General features: G+C 42.5%; 1 protein-coding gene across 3 annotated transcripts; it reads right to left on the reverse strand.

The window, feature by feature from the left end:
• Window positions 1-1,440: 1,440 nt before the first annotated feature.
• On the reverse strand, window positions 1,441-23,495 carry LOC106578332 (myc-associated zinc finger protein). 3 transcript variants are annotated; one of them, XM_082965577.1, is made up of 7 exons: window positions 22,651-23,495; window positions 18,922-19,072; window positions 18,578-18,684; window positions 17,712-17,953; window positions 17,199-17,271; window positions 16,006-16,177; window positions 1,441-3,937 (listed from the first exon to the last, which is right to left on the reverse strand). In XM_082965577.1, exons 1-7 carry the CDS (start codon window positions 22,681-22,683, stop codon window positions 3,591-3,593), a joined length of 1,125 nt encoding a protein of 374 aa, XP_082821703.1. In that variant the 5' UTR covers window positions 22,684-23,495; the 3' UTR covers window positions 1,441-3,590. The 3 variants fall into 3 exon arrangements, with proteins under 3 accessions (XP_082821703.1, XP_014012506.2, XP_014012505.2); XM_014157031.3 differs by having other exon boundaries at window positions 17,208-17,271; window positions 18,287-18,684; XM_014157030.3 differs by having other exon boundaries at window positions 18,287-18,684.
• Between the last annotated feature and the right edge of the window lie 960 nt (window positions 23,496-24,455).

Below are 24,455 nucleotides of genomic sequence, written 5' to 3' on the forward strand. Positions count from 1 at the left end.
ACTCCAATACCTTGACTTTGTCCTTAAGCAATTTTGCCACAACTTTGGAAGTATGCTTGGGGTCATTTTCCATTTGGAAGACCCATTTGCGACAAAGCTTTAACTTCCTAACTGATGTCTTGAGATGTTGCTTCAATATATCCACATAATTTTCCATCCTCATGACGCCATCTATTTTGTGAAGTCCCCCAGTCCCTCCTGCAGCAAAGCATCCCCACAACATGATGCTGCCATCCCCGTGCTTCACGGTTGGTATGGTGTTCTTCGGTTTGCAAGCCTCCCCCTTTTTCCTCCAAACATAATGATGGTCATTATGGCCAAACAGTTCTATTTTTGTTTCATCAGACCAGAGGACATTTCTCCAACATGTACGATCTTTGTCACCATGTGTAGTTACAAACCATAGTCTGGCTTTTTTATGGCAGTTTTGGTGCAGTGGCTTCTTCCTTGCTGAGCGGCCTTTCAGGTTATGTCGATATAGGTCTCGTTTTAATGTGGATATAGATACTTTTGCACCTGTTTCCTCCAGCATCTTCACAAGGTCCTTTGCTGTTGTTCTGAGATTAATTAGCACTTTTCGCACCAAAGTACGTTCATCTCTAGGAGACAGAACGCGTCTTCTTCCTGAGTGGTATGACGGCTGCGTGGTCCCATGGTGTTTATAGTTGCGTACTATTGTTTGTACAGATGAACGTGGTACCTTCAGGTGTTTGGAAATTTCTCCCATGGATGAACCAGACTTGTGGAGGTTTACAATATTTTTTCTGAGGCCTTGGCTGATTTTATTTTGATTTTCCCATGGTGTCAAGCAAAGAGGCACTGAGGTTGAAAGTAGGCCTTGAAATACATCCACAGGTACACCTCCAATTGACTGAAATTATGTCAATTAGCCTATCAGAAGCTTCCAAAGCCATGACATAATTTTCTGGAATTTTCAAAGCTGTTTAAAGGCAGTCAACTTAGTGTATGTAAACTTCTGACCCACTGGAATTGTGACACAGTGAAATATAAGTGAAATAATCTGTCTGTAAACAATTGTTGGAAAAATTACTTGTCATGGACAAATTAGATGTCCTAACCGACTTGCCAAAACTATAGTTTGTTAACAAGAAATTTGTGGAGTGGTTGTAAAATGAGTTTTAATGACTTCAACCTAAGTGTATGTAAACTTCTGACTTCAACTGTACATTTAAAGAAAACAAATATATTTTCTTAATTACTGATCAATTCATTTATAATTAGTAGTTTTTTTAATCTGTTTTAACAAACCTTTTTTATTTTTGTACTTATGTATTGTATTTATTTTTGTGGTGTTTTTTTTTATACAAGCCCTTGGGTTTCCAACCACACCTGCACATGTTTTAAAAAAAGTAAAAATGTTTTTATCTGTATTGTTGTCTATCACTTGTTTTCTTTGGTGCAAATAAAAAAATGCTCATCTCACACTTAATATATTTTACTAGTCAGAGATACCACCATACAAATGTTGTTACCAGTTGCATGCCACCGCCCACCATTCTCATTACAACTTATCTGACATTGACAAAAAATCCTTACACTTTCTATCTCAAGCATGTGTGTGACACACACAAACACCAAATAAATAATGGACACCCCTGACCTCATCTGTTTAGTCGTTTTACTTTTAATAGTAAAAATTACAAAATAACATGATCTCTACTTCATCTACAAAATAATAACTTAATATTCATGATCGTGGTAAGCGTCAAAAATTGTTTGGCTCCAACAACTGTTCATAGACATGCATACTGTTGAAATATAAAAATATAAATACATCCCATTAATGTCCTTAATAAATCCATGACTAAGATTTTAAATAGTTCAGAATAAAATAATTAAAACGCAGTTGAGTACAATAAGGCATTAAGATGTATCGCAAGAGCTGTACAGGTTTATAGAATATAGTTAAAAAATATAATTTGTTTTGCTTAATGCGGGAACCCTAAAATAACTTTGATTAAATCATTACATTTCTTAACAGGAAGAACAAGTCTCAAAATTAAATAATTCTACAAATTTTTTTCAAGCTAACATGCCAACACTAAACAGATGAAATTAAGCACTTCAGTACAAAACCAGGACTTGTTGAAAGCATACTAGGGGTGGGGCATAGAACACTAGTAGTACCTGGATATACTTATCTCAACCTGACCTTTGACCTTTAAAGCCCTTCCATGACATCACACCTTAACCACTGAAAAAGTCTAACAACCAAAATGATCTGAGGACAAGTGATCTTTCTCAGATTCATGGGGAGCGGTAAGTCATAATATGAGTTGTGATCAGAACGCTGTGCACTATACATGGTGGTGTCTAGAATTCGAATGAATGAGTTTTAATACGGTGAACTCGTACAAGGAACAAAACAAAGGAGACAGTTACAAACAAAGAAAATGGCAGACATGGGTTCAATTCATTTGACTGAATCAATGGCCACTTGATCTGTAGTGTAAGGGGGACTGCTGCTAATGTTCTTGTAGCATGATAACTTCTTGCTTTTAGGAAAAGTAAAGTTGTCTTAGTTTCACTTTCATGCAAATTGTGTTTTAGGTGCAAGTGAACTGTGTCATGCGCCTGGCTGTACAGTAGCAGTCATGAGCATCTCCATTGTGTATTAAAATGTGGCCGTCCCAGAGAGGAAGACGCAGAGTAAATACCTGTCTGAACCTTGGGGGAAATTAAAAGTCAACATTTGTAAGGTGCTTGATACTCCTTAACTCAACTTTGCCAATGTTTTTTTCTCTCTACTGTACCTGAAACAAATAGATAAAGTACACTGTTCATAATCACCATTACAGTATGGGCTAACCTCCAGATACAGCGTTGGCCCTATTTAAAACAGACTACATCCATATACTCTATGATAACACAATTTATACACCGTGTCTACTCCTCTCCATTTCTGGAAGGTAGCAGCCCCTGACTTATGTGCTATTCTCCCCCTCAACCATTCATTCTCTTTCAGAATATCCTCTTATACGCACCCTTTTGTAATATAATTTCCCTGTTACTCTTTTATATCACCCCCCAACTTCTTACTACAAGCCTTTCTTTTGAAGGCTCGGAAAAGAGAACGACAAAATGGAGGCAAAAGGAAAGTGTTTCTGACATACAGTTACAAAATATGGTACATTACTAGCAGAGAGGAGTAGTTGCAGGGACTGAGGGAGACAAAGGGTGGAAGGAGGGAGGGAGAGGGATAGAGTAGATGCACACAAGACCACAGTGTCATAGGAGTCCTGAAAGTGCAAGAAAGTTCAGCCACGTTGGGGACACTCACTTTCGTATTTGTCGTTATCTAGTGTCATCGAATCAGCAGCGTACAGGACATATGTCTCCCCCTTTCGCCACATTCTCCTAACTGTTCTCGCATACTTTCTCCCTGCCTCTTTCTCTCCCCTAAGCCAGCCCGCTCTGGCCCTTTCCCCCTTTTCCACTAGCTATGGGATTTCGAGTAGCTATATTCTTTACTGTGGCTCTCCCATAAGCAAGCCCCCTTTGTCCTCCTAACCTCTCACTATAGGACTTAGGGACTCAAGGGGCTGTGGTTCAACGGAGGCTCCACTCTGCTAACTGTGGGACTGAGGCTGGATGCTGGAACAATCCGACACTAGCAGGTCCACCACCGTGTTGCCGCTGACGTAGAAGTTTGGGGCGGACACCATGTTGCCAAGGGACACGGAGGAGCTGGATGCCCCACTAGAGGTGACAGGGCCGGGAGATCCCCCTTGGCCCCCTGTGTTGTGGGTGCCCATGTGGCCCTGCAGCTGGGTGGGGGTCTTGCAGTGCACCCCGCACAGCTGGCACACAAGGACACCACCGGAGCCCGTGCCGCCGAAGACACCAGCACTCTCCTTCCACTCCTGGCCGTGGTGCTTCTGGGCGTGGACGCGCAGGTAGGTCAGAGTGGTGAAGCCTGGAGGAGACGCAGAGAGTTAGCAGTTAGAATCATTTCAAGGCTTTACAAGTAATGCTTTATAGCGCGGCTCCCCAAAAGGCAGGTGATTTTACTTGGCCCCGCAAGTTTTTGGAGCAAAACAAAAAAACATTGTTGGACTAAGACTGTAAAAACAACAGCAAATCTGCTCCAAGTGATTTTGATTTTAGAAATCTGTTCCAAATTATTCCCACGCATGATAAAGAGATATACAGTACCCGTCAAAGGTTTGGACACACCTACTCATTCAAGGGTTTTTCTTTATTTTTACTATTATCTACATTGTACAATAATATTGAAGACATCAAATCTATAAAATAACACATATGGAATCATGTAGTAACCAAAAAAATTGTTAAATAAATCAAAATATATTTTAGATTCTTCAAAGTAGCCACCCTTTGCCTTAATGACAGCTTTGCACACTTTTGGCATTCTCTCAACCAGCTTCACCTGGAATGCTTTTCCAACAGTCTTGAAGGAGTTCCCACATATGCCGAGCACGTTGACTGCTTTTCCTTCACTCTGTGGTCCAACTCATCCCAACCCATCTCAATTGGGTTGAGGTTAGGTGATTGTGGAGGCCAGGTTATCTGATGCAGCACTGCATCACTCTCCTTGGTCAAATAGCCCTTACACAGCATGGAGGTGTGTTGGGTCATTGTCCTGTTGAAAAACAAATGATAGTCCCACTAAATGCAAACTAGATGGGATGGCGTATCGCTGCAGAATGCTGTGGTAGCCATGCTGGTTAAGTGTGCCTTGAATTCTAAATAAATCACTGACAGTGTCACCAGCAAAGAACCCCCACACCATCACACCTCCTCCTCCATGCTTCATGGTGGGAAACACACAAGCAGAGATCATCGGTTCACCTAGTCTGCGTCTCACAAAGACACGGCGGTTGGAAAATCTCAAATTTGGACTCATCAGACCAAAGGACAGATTTCCACCGGTCTAATGTCCATTACTCGAGTTTCTTGGCCCAAGCATGTCATTTCTTCTTATTGGTGTCCTTAAGTAGTGGTTTCTCTTCAGCAATTCGACCATGAAGGCCTGATTCATGCAGTCACCTCTGAACAGTTGATGTTGAGATGTGTCTGTTATTTGAACTCCGTGAAGCATATATTTGGGCTGCAATTTCTGAGGCTGGTAACTCTAATGAACTTATCCTCTGCAGCAGAGGTAACTCTGGGTCTTCCTTTCCTGTTGTGGTCCTTATGAGAGCCAGTTTCATCATAGTGCTTGATGTTAATTGTGACTGCACTTGAAGAAACTTTCAAAGTTCTTGAAATTTTCCAGATTGACTGACCTTCATGTCTTCAATTTATCTTTGCTTGTTTGGCCTGTAATTGCCATAATATGGCCTTGGTCTTTTACCAAATGGAGCCATCTTCTGTATACCAACCCTACCTTGTCACAACACAACTGATTGGCTCAAAGGCATTATGAAGGAAAGAAATTCCAAAAATTAACTTAACAAGACACCTGTTAATTTAAACGCATTCCAGGTGACTACCTCATGAAGCTGGTTGAGAGAATGCCAAGAGTGTGCAAAACTGTCATCAAGGCAAATTGTGGCTACTTTGAAGAATCTCAAATATATTTTGATTTGTTTATCACTTTTTTTGGTTACTACATGTTACTTCCTAGTTTTGATGTCTGAAAATAGTAAAAATAAATAAAAACCCTAGAGTGAGTAGGTGTCCAAACTTTTGACTGCATGTGATCGTATTGTAGTGGACATTGTTGTGTCCTCTGTGTCTCTGCAAATGTGTTACTACATGTAGCGTATTGTTTCTTGTTATTGTGGTAGGATGTTCTGTGACTTCACTCTCAGGGAAAGGACTAATAGAAGAACAGAAATAAGGGAACACATTGTTACTTTGGCCCAACGCCTAGAAGAGCAGAGATGCCTAGTTTGTGCATGAGCACCCCTTCAGAGCTTCTGACAGACTTGTACTTTGACTATTAAGTTTGTTGTAACCTCAAGTAAGGTTCAAGTAAGGTTTGAAATTATGTTTTTTTCAAATATTATATCTGTTTGGGCTTCTTGCTGTCATTTTGCAGTCTTCAAAATATTTGTAACTTTGTTTCGGCCACCTGACCATCCACTCAAGAAATAAATCGGCCCGCGGCTGAATCTAGTTGATGATCCCTGCTTTATAAGGTAGGGTAGGCGGGCTAGAATGAAAATGTGTTCCTTTAAAAGGGCCAATCCGCAGTCCAAAAAAATAAACTGACCAACCCCTCTCTGTTTTGGTAAAAAGCTGAACATAACCACTCTCTAATTCATAGACAGAGCTATGGATGAAAGGACTGACCATCCATGATATCAAAAGTATTGTTTTAACCATGTTTTGGGTCTATACAGTGTTTGTTTATGAACATTGGAGTAATACAAGTTTATATTTTGGCTTCCAAAGGGGTGTGACAGCTGAATTAAGCTCATGAGCCATTTTTACGTTATGTTCTTCAAGAATCAATGATATATATATATATATATATATATATATATATATATATATATATATATATATATATATATATATATATATATATATATATATATATATATAATATATATATATATATAAAGAAAACAACTTCCACAGACATGTGACTAACAGAAATGGAATAAAGTGTCCCTGAACAATGGGGGGGGGGGGGTTAAAATGAAAAGTAACAGTCAGTATCCAGCTGCATTAAAACTTCTTAAGGCTAGGAGGCAGTATTTTGACGTCCGAATGAAAAGCGTGCCCAAAGTAAAATGCCTGATATTCAGGCCCAGAAGCTGGAATTTGCATATTAGTAGTAGATTTGGATAGAAAACACTCTGAAGTTTCTAAAACTGTTTGAATAATGTCTGTGAGTATAACAGAACTGATTTGGCAGGCGAAACCCCGAGCACAATCCACCCAGGGAAATTTTTTTTTGAGGTCAATGTGTTTTCTATTAATTTTCTATGGGAAGCTCTTTTTAATAGGAATTTGCTTGCAGTTCGTATGGCTTCCACTAGATGTCATCAGTCTTTAGAAATTGGTTGATGGTTTTTCTTTTGAGAAATGAAGAAGTAGCCCTGTTATTTCCATGTGTCACTCAGGAGGGACTCAAGTCTTTTGGTGCGCACGACCTGGAACGTGCTTTACTTTGTTTTCGTCCGGTATTGAACACAGTTTATCCCGTCTTAAATTTTATAGATTATTTACGTTTTAGGAAACCTAAGGTTTGATTAGGAAAGTTGTTTGAAATGTTTGGACCAAGTTTACAGGTAACTTATTAGATACTTTGTAGGCATGTTGGGTGAGTTGAAACCGGTGTATTTCTGAATCAAACGCGCCAAATAAATTGACATTTTGGGGATATAAAGAAGAAATTTATCGAACAAAAGGACCATTTGTGATGGTTCTGGGACATTTTGGCGTGCCAACATAAGAAGATCTTCAAAGGTAAGGCATGAATTATATTGTTATTTCTGATTTTTGTGTCGCACCTGGCTGGCTGAAATAGTATTTTCTTGTGTTTGTATGCGGGGTGCTGTCCTCAGATAATCGCATGGTCTGCTTTCGCCGTAAAGCCTTTTTGAAATCTGACACTGGATTAACAAGAAGTTAAGCTATATTTTGATGTATAACACTTGTATGTTTAATGAATTCTTATTATGAGTATTTATGTTTTTGAATTTGGCGCGCTGCAATTTCACTGGATGTTGTCAAATCAATCCCGTTAACGGGATCCGAGCGGGAATGGGGGTGAAGGGATCCCTACTGCAATGCATCTCCTCCTTATGGACTGTACTAGTTTTGCCAGTTCATGCTGTGAGATGTTACCCCACTCTTCCACCAAGGCACCTGCAAGTTCCCGGACATTTCTGGGGGGAATGGTCCTAGCCTTCACTCTCCGATCCAAAAGTTCCCAGACGTGGTCAATGGGATTGAGATCTGGGCTCTTCGCTGGCCATGGCAGAACACTGACATTCCTGTCTTGCAGGAAATCACGCACAGAACAAGGAGAATGGCTGATGGCTGGTGGCATTGTCATGCTGGAGGGTCATGTCAGCATAAGCCTGCAGGAAGGGTACCACATGAGGGAGGAGAATGTCTTCTCTGTAACGCACAGCGTTGAGATTGCTTGCAATGACAACAAGCTCAGTCCGATGGTCTGGGGCGGTGTGGGGCGATCCAGAGTACAGGCCTCGGTGTAATGCTCATTCCTTCAACGATAAACGCAAATCCGACCATCACCCCAGGTGAGACAAAACCGCGACTCGTCAGTGAAGCGCACTTTTTGCCAGTCCTGTCTGGTCCAGCGACAGTGGGTTTGTGCCCATAGGGGACGTTGTTGCCGGTGATGTCTGGTGAGGACCTGCCTTACAACAGGCCTACAAGCCCTCAGTCCAGCCTCTCTCAGCCTATTGTGGACAGTCTAAGCACTGACGGAGGGATTGTGCGTTCCTGGTGTAACTCGGGCAGTTGTTGTTGCCATCCTGTACCTGTCCCGCAGGTGATATTCGGATGTACCGATCCTGTGCAGGTGTTGTTATACGTGGTCTGCAACTGCGAGGACGATCAGCTGTCCGTCCTGTCTCCCTGTAGCGCTGTCTTAGGCGTCTCACAGTACGGACATTGCAATTTATTGCCCTGGCCCCATCTGCAGTCCTCATGCCTCCTTGCAGCATGCCTAAGGCACATTCACTCAGATGAGCAAGGACCCTGGGCATCTTTCTTTTGTGTTTTTCAGAGTCAGTAGAAAGGCCTCTTTAGTGTCCTAAGCTTTCATAACTGTGACCTTAATTACCTACCGTCTGTAAGCTGTTAGCGTCTTAACGACCGTTCCACAGGTGCATGTTCATTAATTGTTTATGGTCCCTACCCAAACACAGCAGCCTATAGGGGACTGTCTCTGATTAACAGTGAGTTTACAGCAGCCTATAGGGGACTGTCTTTGCTACCTGACTACTTCACGGTTTTTACTTTTTCATTACCGTATATTTTTTGCTTTTCCCTCACTCAACTTTTTTCATTCAACTTTTTCACCCCGGAAGTTTTTATCTGGACATGGTTCGTCAGGACTTCAAACAGCCGAAGCTAAGTAACATTAACATGATGCCTTCTAATTGCAGTCGTTGTACTTATAATATACAGGAGAACGATCGCCTTATGGCGAGGATAGCTATGCTGCAAGCCCAGCTTCAGACGCAATCGTTAGGCAAGGGCAATTTCGGTGTAGGAAATGATGAAACAGCATCTGTGGCACCAGTAAGTACAGATAGTAATGTTAGTATAAACCCCCTCGCACGGTCCCCGCAGCCGGACAACTTTCTCATGGCTTCTGGAGGGAAACGCTGTAGGAATGCTCAACCGGTGTCACTTATTCAGCCGACAGAAACTTTCAACCGGTACTCCCCATTAAGCGAGTCGGAGGCCGAAACTTCTCTGGTCTCTGCTCCTCCCGCTGTGGGGTCTGAGACGCCGAAGACTCTCACCTTTAGCTCTGACAAATTGAAAACCCTAGTCATTGGTGACTCCATTACCCGCAGTATTAGACTAAAAACGAATCATCCAGCGATCATACACTGTTTACCAGGGGGCAGGTCTACCGACGTTAAGGCTAATCTAAAGACGGTGCTGGCTAAAGCTAAAACTGGCGAGTGTAGAGAGTATAGAGATATTGTTATCCACGTCTGCACCAACGATGTTAGGATGAAACAGTCAGAGGTCACCAAGCGCAACATAGCTTCAGCGTGTAAATCAGCTAGAAAGATGTGTCGGCATCGATTAATTGTCTCTGGCCCCCTCCCAGTTAGGGTGAGTGATGAGCTCTACAGCAGAGTCTCACAACTCAATCGCTGGTTGAAAACTGTGTTCTGCCCCTCCCAAAAGATAGAATTTGTAGATAATTGGCCCTCTTTCTGGGACTCACCCACAAACAGGACCAGGCCTGGCCTGTTGAGGAGTGATGGACTCCATCCTAGCTGGAGGGGTGCTCTCATCTTATCTACGAACATAGACAGGGCTCTAACTCCCCTAGCTCCACAATGAAATAGGGTGAAGGCCAGGCAGCAGGCTGTTAGCCAGCCTGCCAGCTCAGTGGAGTCTGCCACTATCACAGTCAGTGTAGTCAGCTCAGCTATCCCCATTGAGACCGTGTCTGTGCCTCGATCTAGGTTGGGCAAAATTTAAGATGGCGGTGTTCGCTTTAGAAATCTCACTAGTATAAAGACCTCCTCCATCCCTGCCATTATTGAAAGCGATTGTGATACCTCACATCTCAAAATAGGGCTACTTAATGTTAGATCCCTCACTTCAAAGGCAGTTATAGTCAATGAACTAATCACGGATCATAATCTTGATGTGATTGGCCTGACTGAAACATGGCTTAAGCCTGATGAATTTACTGTGTTAAATGAGGCCTCACCCCCCGGTTACACTAGTGACCATATCCCCCGTGCATCCCGCAAAGGCGGAGGTGTTGCTAACATTTATGATAGCAAATTTAAATTTACCCCCAAAAAACAACGATGTTTTCGTCTTTTGAGCTTCTAGTCATGAAATCTATGCAGCCTACTCAATCACTTTTTATAGCTACTGTTTACAGGCCTCCTGGGCCATATGCAGCGTTCCTCACTGAGTTCCTTGAATTCCTATCGGACCTTGTAGTCATCGCAGATAATATTCTAATTCTTGGTGACTTTAATATTCACATGGAAAAGTCCACAGACCCACTCCAAAAGGCTTTCGGAGCCATCATCGACTCAGTGGGTTTTGTCCAACATGTCTCTGGACCTACTCACTGCCACAGTCATACTCTGGACCTAGTTTTGTCCCATGGAATAAATGTTGTGGATCTTAATGTTTTTCCTCATAACCCTGGACTTTCGGACCACCATTTTATTACGTTCGCAATCGCAACAAATAATCTGCTCAGACCCCAACCAAGAACCATTAACCTCTCTGGGCTAGGTGGGATGAAATCGTCCCACCTACGCAACAGCCAGTGTAATCCCGTGGCGCGATATTCAAATACCTTAGAAATGCTATTACTTCAATTTCTCAAACATATGACTATTTTACACCATTTTAAAGACAAGACTCTCGTTAATCTAACCACACTGTCCGATTTCAAAAAGGCTTTACAACAAAAGCAAAACATTAGATTATGTCAGCAGAGTACCCAGCCAGAAATAATCAGACACCCATTTTTCAAGCTAGCATATAATGTCACATAAACCCAAACCACAGCGAAATGCAGCACTAACCTTTGATGATCTTCATCAGATGACAATCCTAGGACATTATGTTATACAATACATGCATGTTTTGTTCAATCAAGTTCATATTTATATCAAAAACCAGCTTTTTACATTAGCATGTGACGTTCAGAACTAGCATACCCACCGCAAACTTCCGGTGAATTTACTAAATTACTCACGATAAACGTTCACAAAAAACATAACAATTATTTTAAGAATTATAGATACAGAACTCCTTTATGCACTCGCTATGTCCGATTTTAAAATAGCTTTTCGGTGAAAGCACATTTTGCAATATTCTGAGTAGATAGCCCGGCATCACAGGGCTAGCTATTTAGACACCCACCAAGTTTAGCCCTCACCAAAGTCAGATTTACTATAAGAAAAATGTTATTACCTTTGCTGTTCTTCGTCAGAATGCACTCCCAGGACTTCTACTTCAATAACAAATGTTGGTTTGGTTCAAAATAATCCATAGTTATATCCAAATAGGGGCGTTTTGTTCGTTCGTTCAAGACACTATCCGAAAGGGTAAAGAAGGGTGACGCGCACGACGCGTTTCGAAACCCTGTTTTCGTTCAAAGACAAAAAAATAAAAACATGGTGTCGGCTCGTGCACCGCCCCCAGTCTCATTGTTCTCTGATCGACCACTATCCAAATGCGCTACTGTTTTTCAGCCAGGGGCTCCAAAGTCATCATTCAACGTTTTGCCGCCTTCTGAGAGCCTATGGGAGCCGTAGGAAGTGTCACGTTACAGCAGAGATCCTCAGTTTTCAATAAAGAGAGTGTAGAAGGCCAAGAAATGGTCTGAGAGGGCACTTCCTGTAAGGAATCTTCTCAGGTTTTTGCCTGCCATATGAGTTCTTTTATACTCACAGACACCATTCAAACAGTTTTAGAAACTTTATCCAAATCAAATTTTCTATCCAAATCAAACAATTATATGCATATTCTAGTTTCTGGGCAGTAGTAATAACCAGATTAAATCGGGTACGTTTTTTATCCGGCCGTGCCAATACTGCCCCCTACCCTATAGAGGTTAAATCTGCGTATTCCTCCAAAGCTCCGTTGTCCTGAGTCTGCACAACCCTGCCAGGACCTAGGATCAAGGGAGACACTAAAGTGTTTTAGTACTATATCTCTTGACACAATGATGAAAAAAATCATGGCCTCCAAACCCTCAAGCTGCATACTGGACCCTATTCCAACTAAACTACTGAAAGAGCTGCTTCCTGTGCTTGGCCCTCCTATGTTGAACATAATAAACGGCTCTCTATCCACCGGATGTGTACCAAGCTCACTAAAAGTGGCAGTAATAAAGCCTTTCTTGAAAAAGCCAAACCTTGACCCAGAAAATATAAAAACTATCAGCCTATATCGAATCTTCCATTCCTCTCAAAAAAAATTGAAAAAGCTGTTGCACAGCAACTCACTGCCTTCCTGAAGACAAACAATTTATACGAAACGCTTCAGTCTGGTTTTAGACCCCATCATAGCACTGAGACTGCACTTGTGAAGGTGGTAAATGACCTTTTAATGACGTCAGACCGAGGTTCTGCGTCTGTCCTCGTGCTCCTAGATCTTAGTGCTGCTTTTGATACCATCGATCACCACATTCTTTTTTGAGAGATTGGAAACCCAAATTGGTCTACATGGACAAGTTCTGTCGGAAAGATATCAGTTTGTCTCTGTGAATGGTTTGTCCTCTGACAAATCAACTGTAAATTTCAGTGTTCCTCAAGGTTCCGTTTTAGGACCACTATTGTTTTCACTATATATTTTACCTCTTGGGGATGTCATTCGAAAACATAATGTTAAATTTCACTGCTATGCGGATGACACACAGCTGTACATTTCAATGAAACATGGTGAAGCCACAAAATTGCCCTCGCTAGAAGCCTGTGTCTCATACATAAGGAAGTGGATGGCTGCAAACTTTCTACTCTTAAACTCAGACAAAACAGAGATGCTTGTTCTAGGTCCCAAGAAACAAAGAGATCTTCTGTTGAATCTGACAATTAATCTTGATGGTTGTACAGTCGTCTCAAATAAAACTGTGAAGGACCTCGGCGTTACTCTGGACCCTGATCTCTCTTTTGAAGAACATATCAAGACTGTTTCAAGGACAGCTTTTTTCCATCCACGTAACATTGCAAAAATCAGAAACTTTCTGTCCAAAAATGACGCAGAAAAATTAATCCATGCCTTTGTTACTTCTAGGTTGGACTACTGCAATGCTCTACTTTCCGGCTACCCGGATAAAGCACTAAATAAACTTCAGTTAGTGCTAAATACGACTGCTAAAATCCTGACTAGAACCAAAAAATGTGATCATATTACTTCAGTGCTAGCCCCCCTACACTGGCTTCCTGTTAAGGCAAGGGCTGATTTCAAGGTTTTACTGCTAACCTACAAACCATTACATGGGCTTGCGCCTACCTATCTTTCCGATTTGGTCCTGCCGTACATACCTACACGTACGGTACGGTCACAAGACGCGAGCCTCCTAATTGTTCCTAGAATTTCTAAGCAAACAGCTGGAGGCAGGGCTTTCTCCTATAGAGCTCCATTTTTATGGAATAGTCTGCCTACCCATGTGAGAGACGTAGACTCAGTCTCAACCTTTAAGTCTTTACTGAAGACATATCTCTTCAGTAGGTCCTATGATTAAGTGTAGTCTGGCCCAGGGGTGTGAAGGTGAACGGAAAGGCTGGAGCAACGAACCGCCCTTGCTGTCTCTGCCTGGCCGGTTCCCCTCTTTCCACTGGGATTCTCTGCCTCTACCCCTATTACGGGGGCTGAGTCACTGGCTTACTGGTGTTCTTCCATGCCGTCCCTGGGAGGGGTGCGTCACTTGAGTGGGTTGAGTCACTGACGTGGTCTTCCTGTCTGGGTTGGTGCTCCCCCTTGGGCTGTGCCGTGGCGGAGATCTTTGTGGGCTATACTCGGCCTTGTCCCGGGATGGTATGTTGGTGGTTGGAGATATCCCTCCAGTGGTGTGGAGGCTGTGCTTTGGCAAAGTGGGTGGGGTTATATCCTACCTGTTTGGCCCTGTCCAGGGGTTTCATCGGATGGGGCCACAGTGTCTCCTGACCCCTCCTGTCTCAGCCTCCAGTATTTATGCTGCAGTAGTTTGTGTCGGGGGGCTAGGGTCAGTCTGTCACATCTGGAGTATTTCTCTTGTCTTTTCCGGTGTCCTGTGTGAATTTAAATATGCTCTCTCTAATTCTCTCTTTCTCCTTCTTTCTTTCTCTCTCTCGGAGGACCTGAGCCCTAGGACCATGCCTCAGGACTACCTGGCTTGATGACTCCTTGCTGTCCCCAGTTCACCTGGCCGTGCTGCTGCTCCAGTTCCAACTGTTCTGCCTGCAGCTATGGAACCCTGACCTGTTCACCGGACGTGCTACCTGTCCCAGACCTGTTGTCCCAGACCTGCTGGAACCCTGACCTATTCACCGGACGTGCTACCTGTCCCAGACCTGCTGTTTTCAACTCTCTAGAGACAGCAGGAGCGGTAGAGATACTGTCAAAGATCGGCTATGAAAAAGCCAACTGACACTTACTCTTGTGTTGCTGACTTGTTGCACCCTCGACAACTACTATGATTATTATTATTTGACAATGCTGGTCATTTATGAACATTTGAACATCTAGGCCATGTGCTGTTATAATCTCCACCCGGCACAGCCAGAAGAGGACTGGCCACCCCTCATAGCCTGGTTCCTCTCTAGGTTTCTTCCTAGGTGTTGGCCTTTCTAGGGAGTTTTTCCTAGCCACCGTGCTTCTACACCTGCATTGCTTGCTGTTTGGGGTTTCTGTACAGCACTTTGAGATATCAGCTGATGTATGAAGGGCTATATAAATACATTTGATTTGATTCTTTGAACAAGCATGGGAAACAGTATTTAAACCCTTTACAATGAAGATCTGTGAAGTTATTTGGAATTTTACGAATTATCTTTCAAAGACAGGGTCCTGAAAAAAGTTTCTTTTTTTGCTGAGTTTATATGTCATTAATTTCCACTGAACCAAAAATATAAATTAAACATGCAACAACTTTAAAGATTTTACTGCGTTACAGTTCATATAAGGAAATCAGTCAATTGAATTAGGCCCTAATCTATGGATTTCATGACTGGGCAGGGGTGCAGCCATGGGTGGGTCTGGGAGGACATAGGCCCATCCACTTGTGAGCCAGGCCCAGCCAATCAGAATGAGTTTTTCCTCCACAAAAGGGCTTCATTACAGACATAACTACTCCTCAGCACCCCCCCCCCCCCTCCCCTCCACACACACACTTTAAAGTGGCCTTTTATTGTCCCCAGCACAAGGTCTATCTGTGTAATGATCGTGGTGTTTAATCAGCTTCTTGATATGCCACACCTGTCAGGTGGATGGATTATCTTGGCAAAGGAGAAATGCTCACTAACAGGGATATAAACAAATTTGTGTACAAAAAAAGCTTTTTGTGCATATGGAACATTTCTGGGAGTTTTCATCTCATTAAACATGGGAACAACAGTTTACATGTTGCGTTTATATATATTTTTGTTCAGTGTATATGTACAAAAATGGATGTAGTAACTGCTGATAGCCCATTTAAATGTTTATTGATTATATACCAAGCATGTGTGTGTACCAGGACTTGACAAATGTTTATTACTTCTAAATAAACCATTTATAAACTTTGAATGTTTATTAAGATCAGATAAACCACTTATAAACTCGAAACATTTATTAACATCAACTTTTCGTGAACCCATCAAACAATCTGGGGTGTTGACAGACACTCACTGCGGTTACAGAGATGGCAGGCGTGGTGCTGCGATTGGTTGTGGACCCTCATGTGATCGGTGATGTAGGCAGCAGACAGGAGCTTGCCGCATATGTGGCACGGGACCTTCTCCTCGTGGCGGATCATATGGGCACGTAGCCGGTCCCTCGTGGCGAAGCTGGATTCGCACGTCTAAACACATCATCACATGAGGAACGACTGGTTATCAATAAAGATACAGAGAAAGCAGTAGTTTAACCCTCTAGAGTTTAAGCCCTGTCTAAGCCGGGCAGTTTTTTATTTTAAGACCGCCTAATGTATCCAAGAAATGTATAAAAACATTATTGGATGAATTTGGCATTACTGCTATTAGCATTGAATAACAGATTCAATGGAATCAACAGAGTCCCCACAAAAATCTAAAGGAAGTTTGTTCTGAAGCATCTCTCCTATATCTGAGAGATAAGGAAGATCAGCAAACTTAAAAAAAAAATGTAACATATATTTAACCCCTTATTTTAGGCACTAAACTATCTCAATAAATACAGTGCATTCAGAAAGTATTCAGACCCTTTCACTTTTTCCACATTTTGTTATGTTACAGCCTTATTCTAAAATGTACACAATACATTTTTTTTCAGCATCAATTTATACCCCATAATGAGGGAGAACACCACCACGTTCGTGAGAGTCATCTTTCAACAGATTGGTCTTAATACTTTGTCGGCCAAACCGGTCGGACTTTTTTATGACAACAGCAATTTTGGGATGTCTCATGGTCTGACAAACACCGCTCTAGCTCTGCCACCACCGTAGATGCGGAAGGGCGATATCAGCGGATGCACAGCCCACGCAAAACATTTTTTTTAGCTTAAACAGATGGATTTTGATGGTGATTTTTGTATTATGTTAATTACCATTCCGCGGGGAAGCGGAAATTGTAGGCTCAGGGTTAATAGCAAAACGATCTTTCATTTTATTTAATTCAGGGTTGGAGTCAATTCCATTTCAATTCAGTCAATTAAGGAAGTAAACTCAAATTCCAATTCACCTCCTGAATTGACTGAATTTAAATGGAATTGATCCCAACCCCAATTTTGTTACAATGGATAGTTATGGTACGAAGGATTTAAGGTACAGAGAAGCAAATTCATGGTTAACAATGACTGTACTGGGATTTGAGTGGTGTAAAAGGATATAAAGTAGCACAAACATCAAGTACCGGACACTTGAAGGGTCGTTCAGAAGAGTGGACTTGTCTGACATGACTGTTGAGATGGTCGGGCCTGAAAGAAGGGAGACAGGAAGGGTTGAGACCACAATACCTTGTTATACACTTTCTCCTGCTGAAAATGTGAACTTCCAAATTAAAACTTTGTCAGCTGTCTTTTGAGATCCAGGGCGTGTGTTGTGTCGATACAGCTAAATGCCACAACCCAATATGAATGAAAAAGATAAAAGATTTGTGGTGCTTAAATGTTCCATTCATTTTGGGTTGAGCCTTACAGCTGCATCTACACAACTAATGGCATGGGATGTGGACTCTTCTTGACTACTTTTGAGGTCTAAAACATCTGACAAACTCATTGGAGTGTATCACAGACACAAAGCGTAAGAAAGCGGCTTGAAATACAGAGAGAGGGAGAGGCAATATGTGAAAACCTTTTCTGTTGCCTGCCCTAATGAACACAACCCTGCTCTCTGGCCTATAGCGTGCCATTCTCACCTGGAGAAAGCCTTGGCACAGTGGGGGCACACGTAGGGTTTCTCCACACCACCTTGGTGAGAGCGCACGTGGTGGCTCATGCGGTCCTTCCTCTTGAACCTCTGCTGGCAGATGGGGCAGGAGAAGGGTTTCTCATCCGAGTGGGAGAGACGGTGTCGGTTAAGGTGGTAGACGTCTCGGAAGGCCTTCCCGCACGTTTCACAAGCGTGATTCTTCCGCACAGGGTTCGGGTTCGATGGCCGCTGGGGGGGAGGGGGTGAGGAGAACAAACATTGTTTGTGAGGAGTACAAACATCGTTTTTTATGCATTGTCGGACATGACTATTACACATGCCTTGTTGATTATTTACATATCATATTGTCGATTCTCTGTGTCTTTCCGAACCACGCAGACACACATGGCTCGCTACACCTAGATCATTTCTCTGCACCGATTGCATAAAATGCTGAATTCCCTCTATTGAAAATAAGGCTTTTCCACAATTTCCATAAAGACCATGCAAGACAAACCTAAAGTCTAGTTTTCCTTTTCACGGACGACAACAACAACAACCTACAGAAGCACCCTGACCCACCTGTACTGTCGCCCCCGCCCCCATGTCAACAGCTGCAGGAGGAGCATGGGGGTTAACGCTAGCCACTACGCTTGCCATGGCAACCTCTTCGCCATCCTGACTACCCACAGCTGGCTGCTGGGACGCCAGCACGCTGGGAGGGGGGAGAGGGGGAGGAACGGAGAGGTGGAGCAGGGTGAGGGGGACCGTGTACCTCTCCGTCCTACCTCCCGACACCACCTGCGCTGGGCCGGCACCATTGCCACCCTCCTTTGCCCCCTCCTCCTGCTCCCCTGCTCGCTTCATGCGTACCCCGGTGTGGACCGACTGGTGCCGCCGCAGGTTGTAGTTGTTCTTGAACTGCTTGCTGCATATGGCACAGATGTGGGGCACACGGGCAGGCCGGGACACCGTCTTCACTGTAGGACGGAAGACCGGAAGAAGAGAGGGGATGAGAGAGGAAGACAGAGAGAGGAAATGCACATTAATAATAGTATCCCTATCAATTCAAAATATAATAGTATGAAGACTAACACATTATGCTTATAACAGGATAACAGACCACTTGTTTGGCAATCTACATTACTTCCTTTTCCACTCAATTGCTGATAACAGCTGAAGAAGCAATGGTATTTCACAACCCATGATTCTCTCACCAGGTAAGGGTTCTTCATTGAGGGCAGCAGTGTCCACCGTGGAAGGAGGATGGACTATGTGCTCTGTGGGAGGGGTCTGAGGAGAGGCCATATGGACTGGTAAGAGTTCGGATTGGAGGGTCCCCTCCACTTGGTTTTGGGTGGGAGTAGTCTGGAGAAATAAACACAGCCATCAGCAGAAAGTCACTGCATTGTCTAGGGCAGGTATTCCCAAACTGGGGTACCCCCAGGAGTACGCACAATGCCGTCGGGGTACACCAAATAAAAATGTGATTCACTTTTTTTTTTTTTATAATTAAAAAAATATATATATATAAAAAAAAACATTCTTCACATTTTCAAAACATTTATATTTTCCAACGGGGCAATATATTTGGGTGAGTTTTTTTTCTCGACTGAGTAGCCTCGTTTCACTGCAAAAATAAAATTAAACCATCTAGTGTTCAGCGAAACAACAACACAATGTGAAATACAGCTAGCCTAGTCAAATAATTAACATCCAATCACATTAACCGTTACTCTTGTGGGAATTCCACAAATGGTCAGTACGTAGCTGCTGCTCATTCCATTTGCTCAAAAATTTATAAATGGTTAAAAAAAGTAAGGCCATAGAGACACATACCAGCTCTACTGGTAGTACTGCCACTACCAGCAGAACTACACCTGCACCTGTCGATGACAAAAGTTGTTCTGCTTCCATGAGCACATCCAATGCTAGCATCAGTAATTCTACATTTGTTGTTAGGCCAACTAGCATGGAAACTGACAGTTATGAATCTGATGCAACCGAAGAGCTACTGCCCCCTTACCCGGGAAAGCACCGAACAACAGACAGGGACGTTGGACCATCGAAGAGGCGCAAATATGATGAGAACTACATTGATTGGGTTTCACTTATATTGGGAGTAGTGCCTTTCCTCAGCCACACTGTGTTATATGTGCAAAAGTACTATCTCACAACTCGATGAAACATTCACTCTTAAGCAGACATTTAGAAACAAAACAGACCAATTTGAAAAATAAGCCACGGGAGTTTTTGGAGCGAGAATTAAGCCAACTTTCGAGTAGTAAGACATGTATAAAAGCAACAGATACCATTAATAAGGAGATAGAAGCATCTTATATGGTAAGCTACCAAGTGGCTAGGATAGGCATGCCCCATACTATTGTGGGGGACTTAATTCTTCCTACTGCCGCGGATATGGCTGGGACAATGCTGGGGGAAAAGGCCAAAATAACTATACAGACAAAATCTCCATCAAACAACACTGTTTCACGACGCATCAGTGACATGGCGGGAGATGTTTTGAAACAAATACTGCTTCGTATACAAGCCAGTGAATTCTATGCGTTACAGCTGGATGAGTCAACAGACGTGGCGGGCCTGGCACAGCTCCTGGTATATGTCCGTCACATTTATGGGGGGTCAATTAAGGAAGACATCCTCTTCTGCAAACCACTGGAAACCAGAACAACAGGAGAGGATATTTTTAAAGTACTGGACAGCTTTGTGACATCAAATAGACTTTGGTGGTCAAGATGTGTTGGTATCAGTACTGATTGCACAAAAGCGATGACAGGGAGACATAGTGGAGTGGTAACGCGCGTGCAAGCAGTTGCTCCCGACGCCACTTGGGTACACTGCAGCATCCACCAAGAGACTCTTGCTGCCAAAGGAATGCCTGACAGCTTGAAAGACGTTTTGGACACTACAGTGAAAATGGTTAACTTTGTTAAAGCAAAGTCCCTGAACTCCCGTATATTTTCTGCACTATGCAATGATATTGGCAGCGACCATGTTATGCTTTTACAACATACAGAAGTGCGCTGGTTATCAAGGGGCAAAGTATTGACACGCATTTTTTTTTTATTGAGAGACGAGCTTAGTTTTCTTCACTGACCATAATTTTCACTTGTCTGACCGCTTGCATGATGACGAGTTCCTCACAAGACTGGCCTACCTGGGTGATGTTTTTCTCACCTGACTGATCTGAATCTAGGATTACAGGGACTCTCCGCAACTATATTCAATGCTCGGGACAAAATTGAGGCTATGATTAAGAAGTTGGAGCTCTTCTCTGTCTGCATTAACAAGGACAACACACAGGTCTTTCCATCATTGTATGATTTTTGTGTGTGCAAATGAACTCAAGCTTACGGACAATGTCATATGAGATATAGCGAAGTACCTGAGTGAGTTGGGTGCGCAATTAGGCAGGTACTTTCCCGAAACGGATGGCACAAACAACTGGATTCTTTATCCCTTTCATGCCCTGCCTCCAGTCCACTTACCGATATCTGAACAAGAGAGCCTCATCGAAATTGCAACAAGTGGTTCTGTGAAAATTGAATTGAATCAGAAGCCACTGCCAGATTTCTGGATTGGGCTGCGCACAGAGTATCCTGCCTTGGTAAATCGCGCCGTTTAAGACACTGACGCCCTTTCCAACCACGGACCTATGCGAGAGTGGATTCTATGCCCGCACTAGCATGAAAACTAAATACAGGCACAGACTGTGTGGGAAATGATTTAAGACTGAGACTCTCTCCAATACAACCCAACATTGCAGAGTTATGTGCAACCTTTCAAGCACACCCTTCTCATTACCCTGTGTTTAATTATTCACAATCTTCGAGGAACAAAAAGTTGTATATGTAAGAGAAAAATGATTGACTATTATAATATTATTATTTGTGCCCTGGTCCTATAAGAGCTCTTTGTCACTTCCCACAAGTCGGGTTGTGACAAAAACACACTCATTCTTATGTTTAATAAATGTATCTTACGTGTCTTTCTTTTTCCCAATGCAGTTAAGCCAAAACTACGCCCCATTATTTAGAGGGACGTTCTACTACGCTCCCATTGGCTAGCTAACGTTGTCTCACTCACAGGCGATCAGCGCAAAGACAGTGGCCTTCCAAGGTAAGGATGGAAAGTGTAATTTAATCAATTAGCTGCCTACCATAATGCAGGACTATTATTATCATGTTTGGTAACATTTGCCCATGTATTTATTTTTAGTGTCAATTACTTGTAAAAATAGCTCAGAACTCTGCTGAATTCCCTCCATTGAAGGTCAGCTAAGTTAACCTAGGCTACTAAACGTTACTAGGTCAGTATTTAAAGTTGCTATATTATCATTAGTAGTCTATTATCAGGTAAAAGCATATGCTTATTCATAATTTCTCAAATATGTTAGCTAATCATTCAGTCGAATTACGCTATGCTACAGCCATTGAATCTGTCTTCGCGCATTAAAGGACGTTAATGGATAGCTCTGTCCACATTATGTTATTATATTTTTCAATCTTGAAATATAAGGGCAAATGTTATGAATCAGTGACTGAAATTTGGCGCTAGGTGATATTCACTTCCGGACTTGGAGAGCGCTCAAAGCGTTGTAGAACGCCTCTCCGAATAACGGGGCGTGGTTCTGGCTTAACTGCGTTGGGGAAAAGAAAGACGCGTTGTGTGTGTGGCAGGCTTACGATGATGGCAAAAAACAACGTTTCAGAGTGCGCTGACCCTGGTGCTAGAGGGGTTACGCAGCTGGAGGTTGAATGTTTGAAGGGGTAACGGGACGATAAAAAGTTTGGGAACCACTGGTTTAGAGTAAATGCTACTTCGTTTACCTAAATGGCCAGGCCCCTGCAGACAAAAAAAATATTCAACAGCCATTCATCAGAAAAGCGCACACACGACTAGAAAGAAGGTCAATTAAAACTTACCTGGAAGAGAAAATTGCTCCAAGCAGCATCCATTTTGCACCAAAGCGACGAAGAGTATAAAATCAGCTAAGTTATCCTGATGGCGATTCGACTGTAAACCGTTGGCATAATATTTAATCGCACTGTTAATGATTGTGGCGAGAAGATCTATGTTGACAGTATTCAAATGCAGCAAGAAAAGTATGCTATTGATCATCCGAAAGGGACATGCAACTATCAAAAATGTACTTTGTAAAAATATTTATCTAACAGGAGTATTCAAGCTATTCAAATTCACGCAGGCGTTTCGACTAGGCTGACTGCCTGAGTGGAATTGCCAGCTCCAATAGTGGCCTATTTATCTTTGACTTTGGTTTCTAACTTTAATTTTATCAAAGCATAAGGAACGCATATCTCTTGGCATTAATGACTTTGAAACCAAATATCTGAACGCACAAAATCAATGTTATTTATAAAGCCGTAGTCATATAGTAATAGCTCGATCTTAAAATGAAAAGTAATGCATTACGCACAATGACAACTACTATCAGTGTTACAATAAACGCATTTGAAAGAGTAGCAGTTCATTATTTTAATTTATGAATCTATTCTTCCGATTTTCCTCCAACAGGCCAATCGCTTGTTTGTCGAAGCCTCGTTGTTTGATTCAAGCCCTGACCCTAGCTAAGAGCGATCGCGCCGGGACGCAGCCTATCGCTCCACCTCGGCTGTTCAATTGCGAGGATGTCATCTTTCTTTTTTTATTGCTCGCTCTCCCTCCTCCCTCCATGTATCTTTCTTCCTTTTATTTTTAAATCCTCTTTCTTCTCCCCCTCCTCTCCTTTTCTTGCACCGCTATGTCCCAGTTGCTCTTAAAGGGATATCATTTATATTCGTTGGGCGCCCTCTTTAATTTCTCTCTCCCTCATTGGAGCATATCCCTTCTGCCCCCTCCTACTCGTGTTTTTGGCCGACAGATATTGCACTACAGTATTTTTCAGACCATCATAAATAGATCTCTGCCGTTGCTATAGAGAGAAATATTAATGGAGTCTTTTTGTAGGCCCTAACTCCGCCATGTTCGTTGGACAAAGCCTATGAGGAAAATTAATGGCGTATTTGTAGGATTTTGGATAAACACCGAAAATAAGGTCTGTGGGAAACACAGATATAGGATATCGTATTTGTTCTATTAGATCAACTTCATTAGCTAACATCACTTTTATTTGATGTTGGAAGTTGTTTGGTAATAATAATAAAAAACACATACATCTCATAAAGTTAATGTAAACTGACTGCTATTATTTCATAAAACACAACAAATAAGATATCCTAAGCCTGTGTTAAAGAAGCATTATGTCGAATTGTTGCATTATAATGTCATAATATATCTGCAGTAATAGTAGAATGATAGTGTTTAACGTATAAATATATAATGCTTTGGGCTCTTACAAAACACTCCATATGTAACGGATGTGAAATGGCTAGTTAGTGGTGGTGCGCGCTAACAGCGTTTCAATCGGTGACGTCACTTGTTCAGCAAGGGCCGCGGCTTTTGTGGAGCGATGCTTCGAGGGTGGCTGTTGTCGATGTGTGCAGAGAGTCCCTGGTTCGTGCCCAGGTGGCGGTAATTACGTTGGTGGCGGTAATGACAGATTTTATTGTGCTGTAATTTAAACTAGAAGATCTGACGTCCTTTCCCTTCGCCAAAGGTACGTATTCGCGTTCTTGTTAATTTTTTTTTACTGTGATTTACAAAGCTAATGTAATGGATTTTAAAAAGTGCTTTGACCCGGTGATAGCCCGCTAATATGACCCATAGCAGG

The sequence above is a fragment of the Salmo salar genome, chromosome 19, assembly GCF_965601325.2.
Source record: "Salmo salar chromosome 19, fSalSal1, whole genome shotgun sequence".
NCBI lineage: Eukaryota > Metazoa > Chordata > Actinopteri > Salmoniformes > Salmonidae > Salmo > Salmo salar.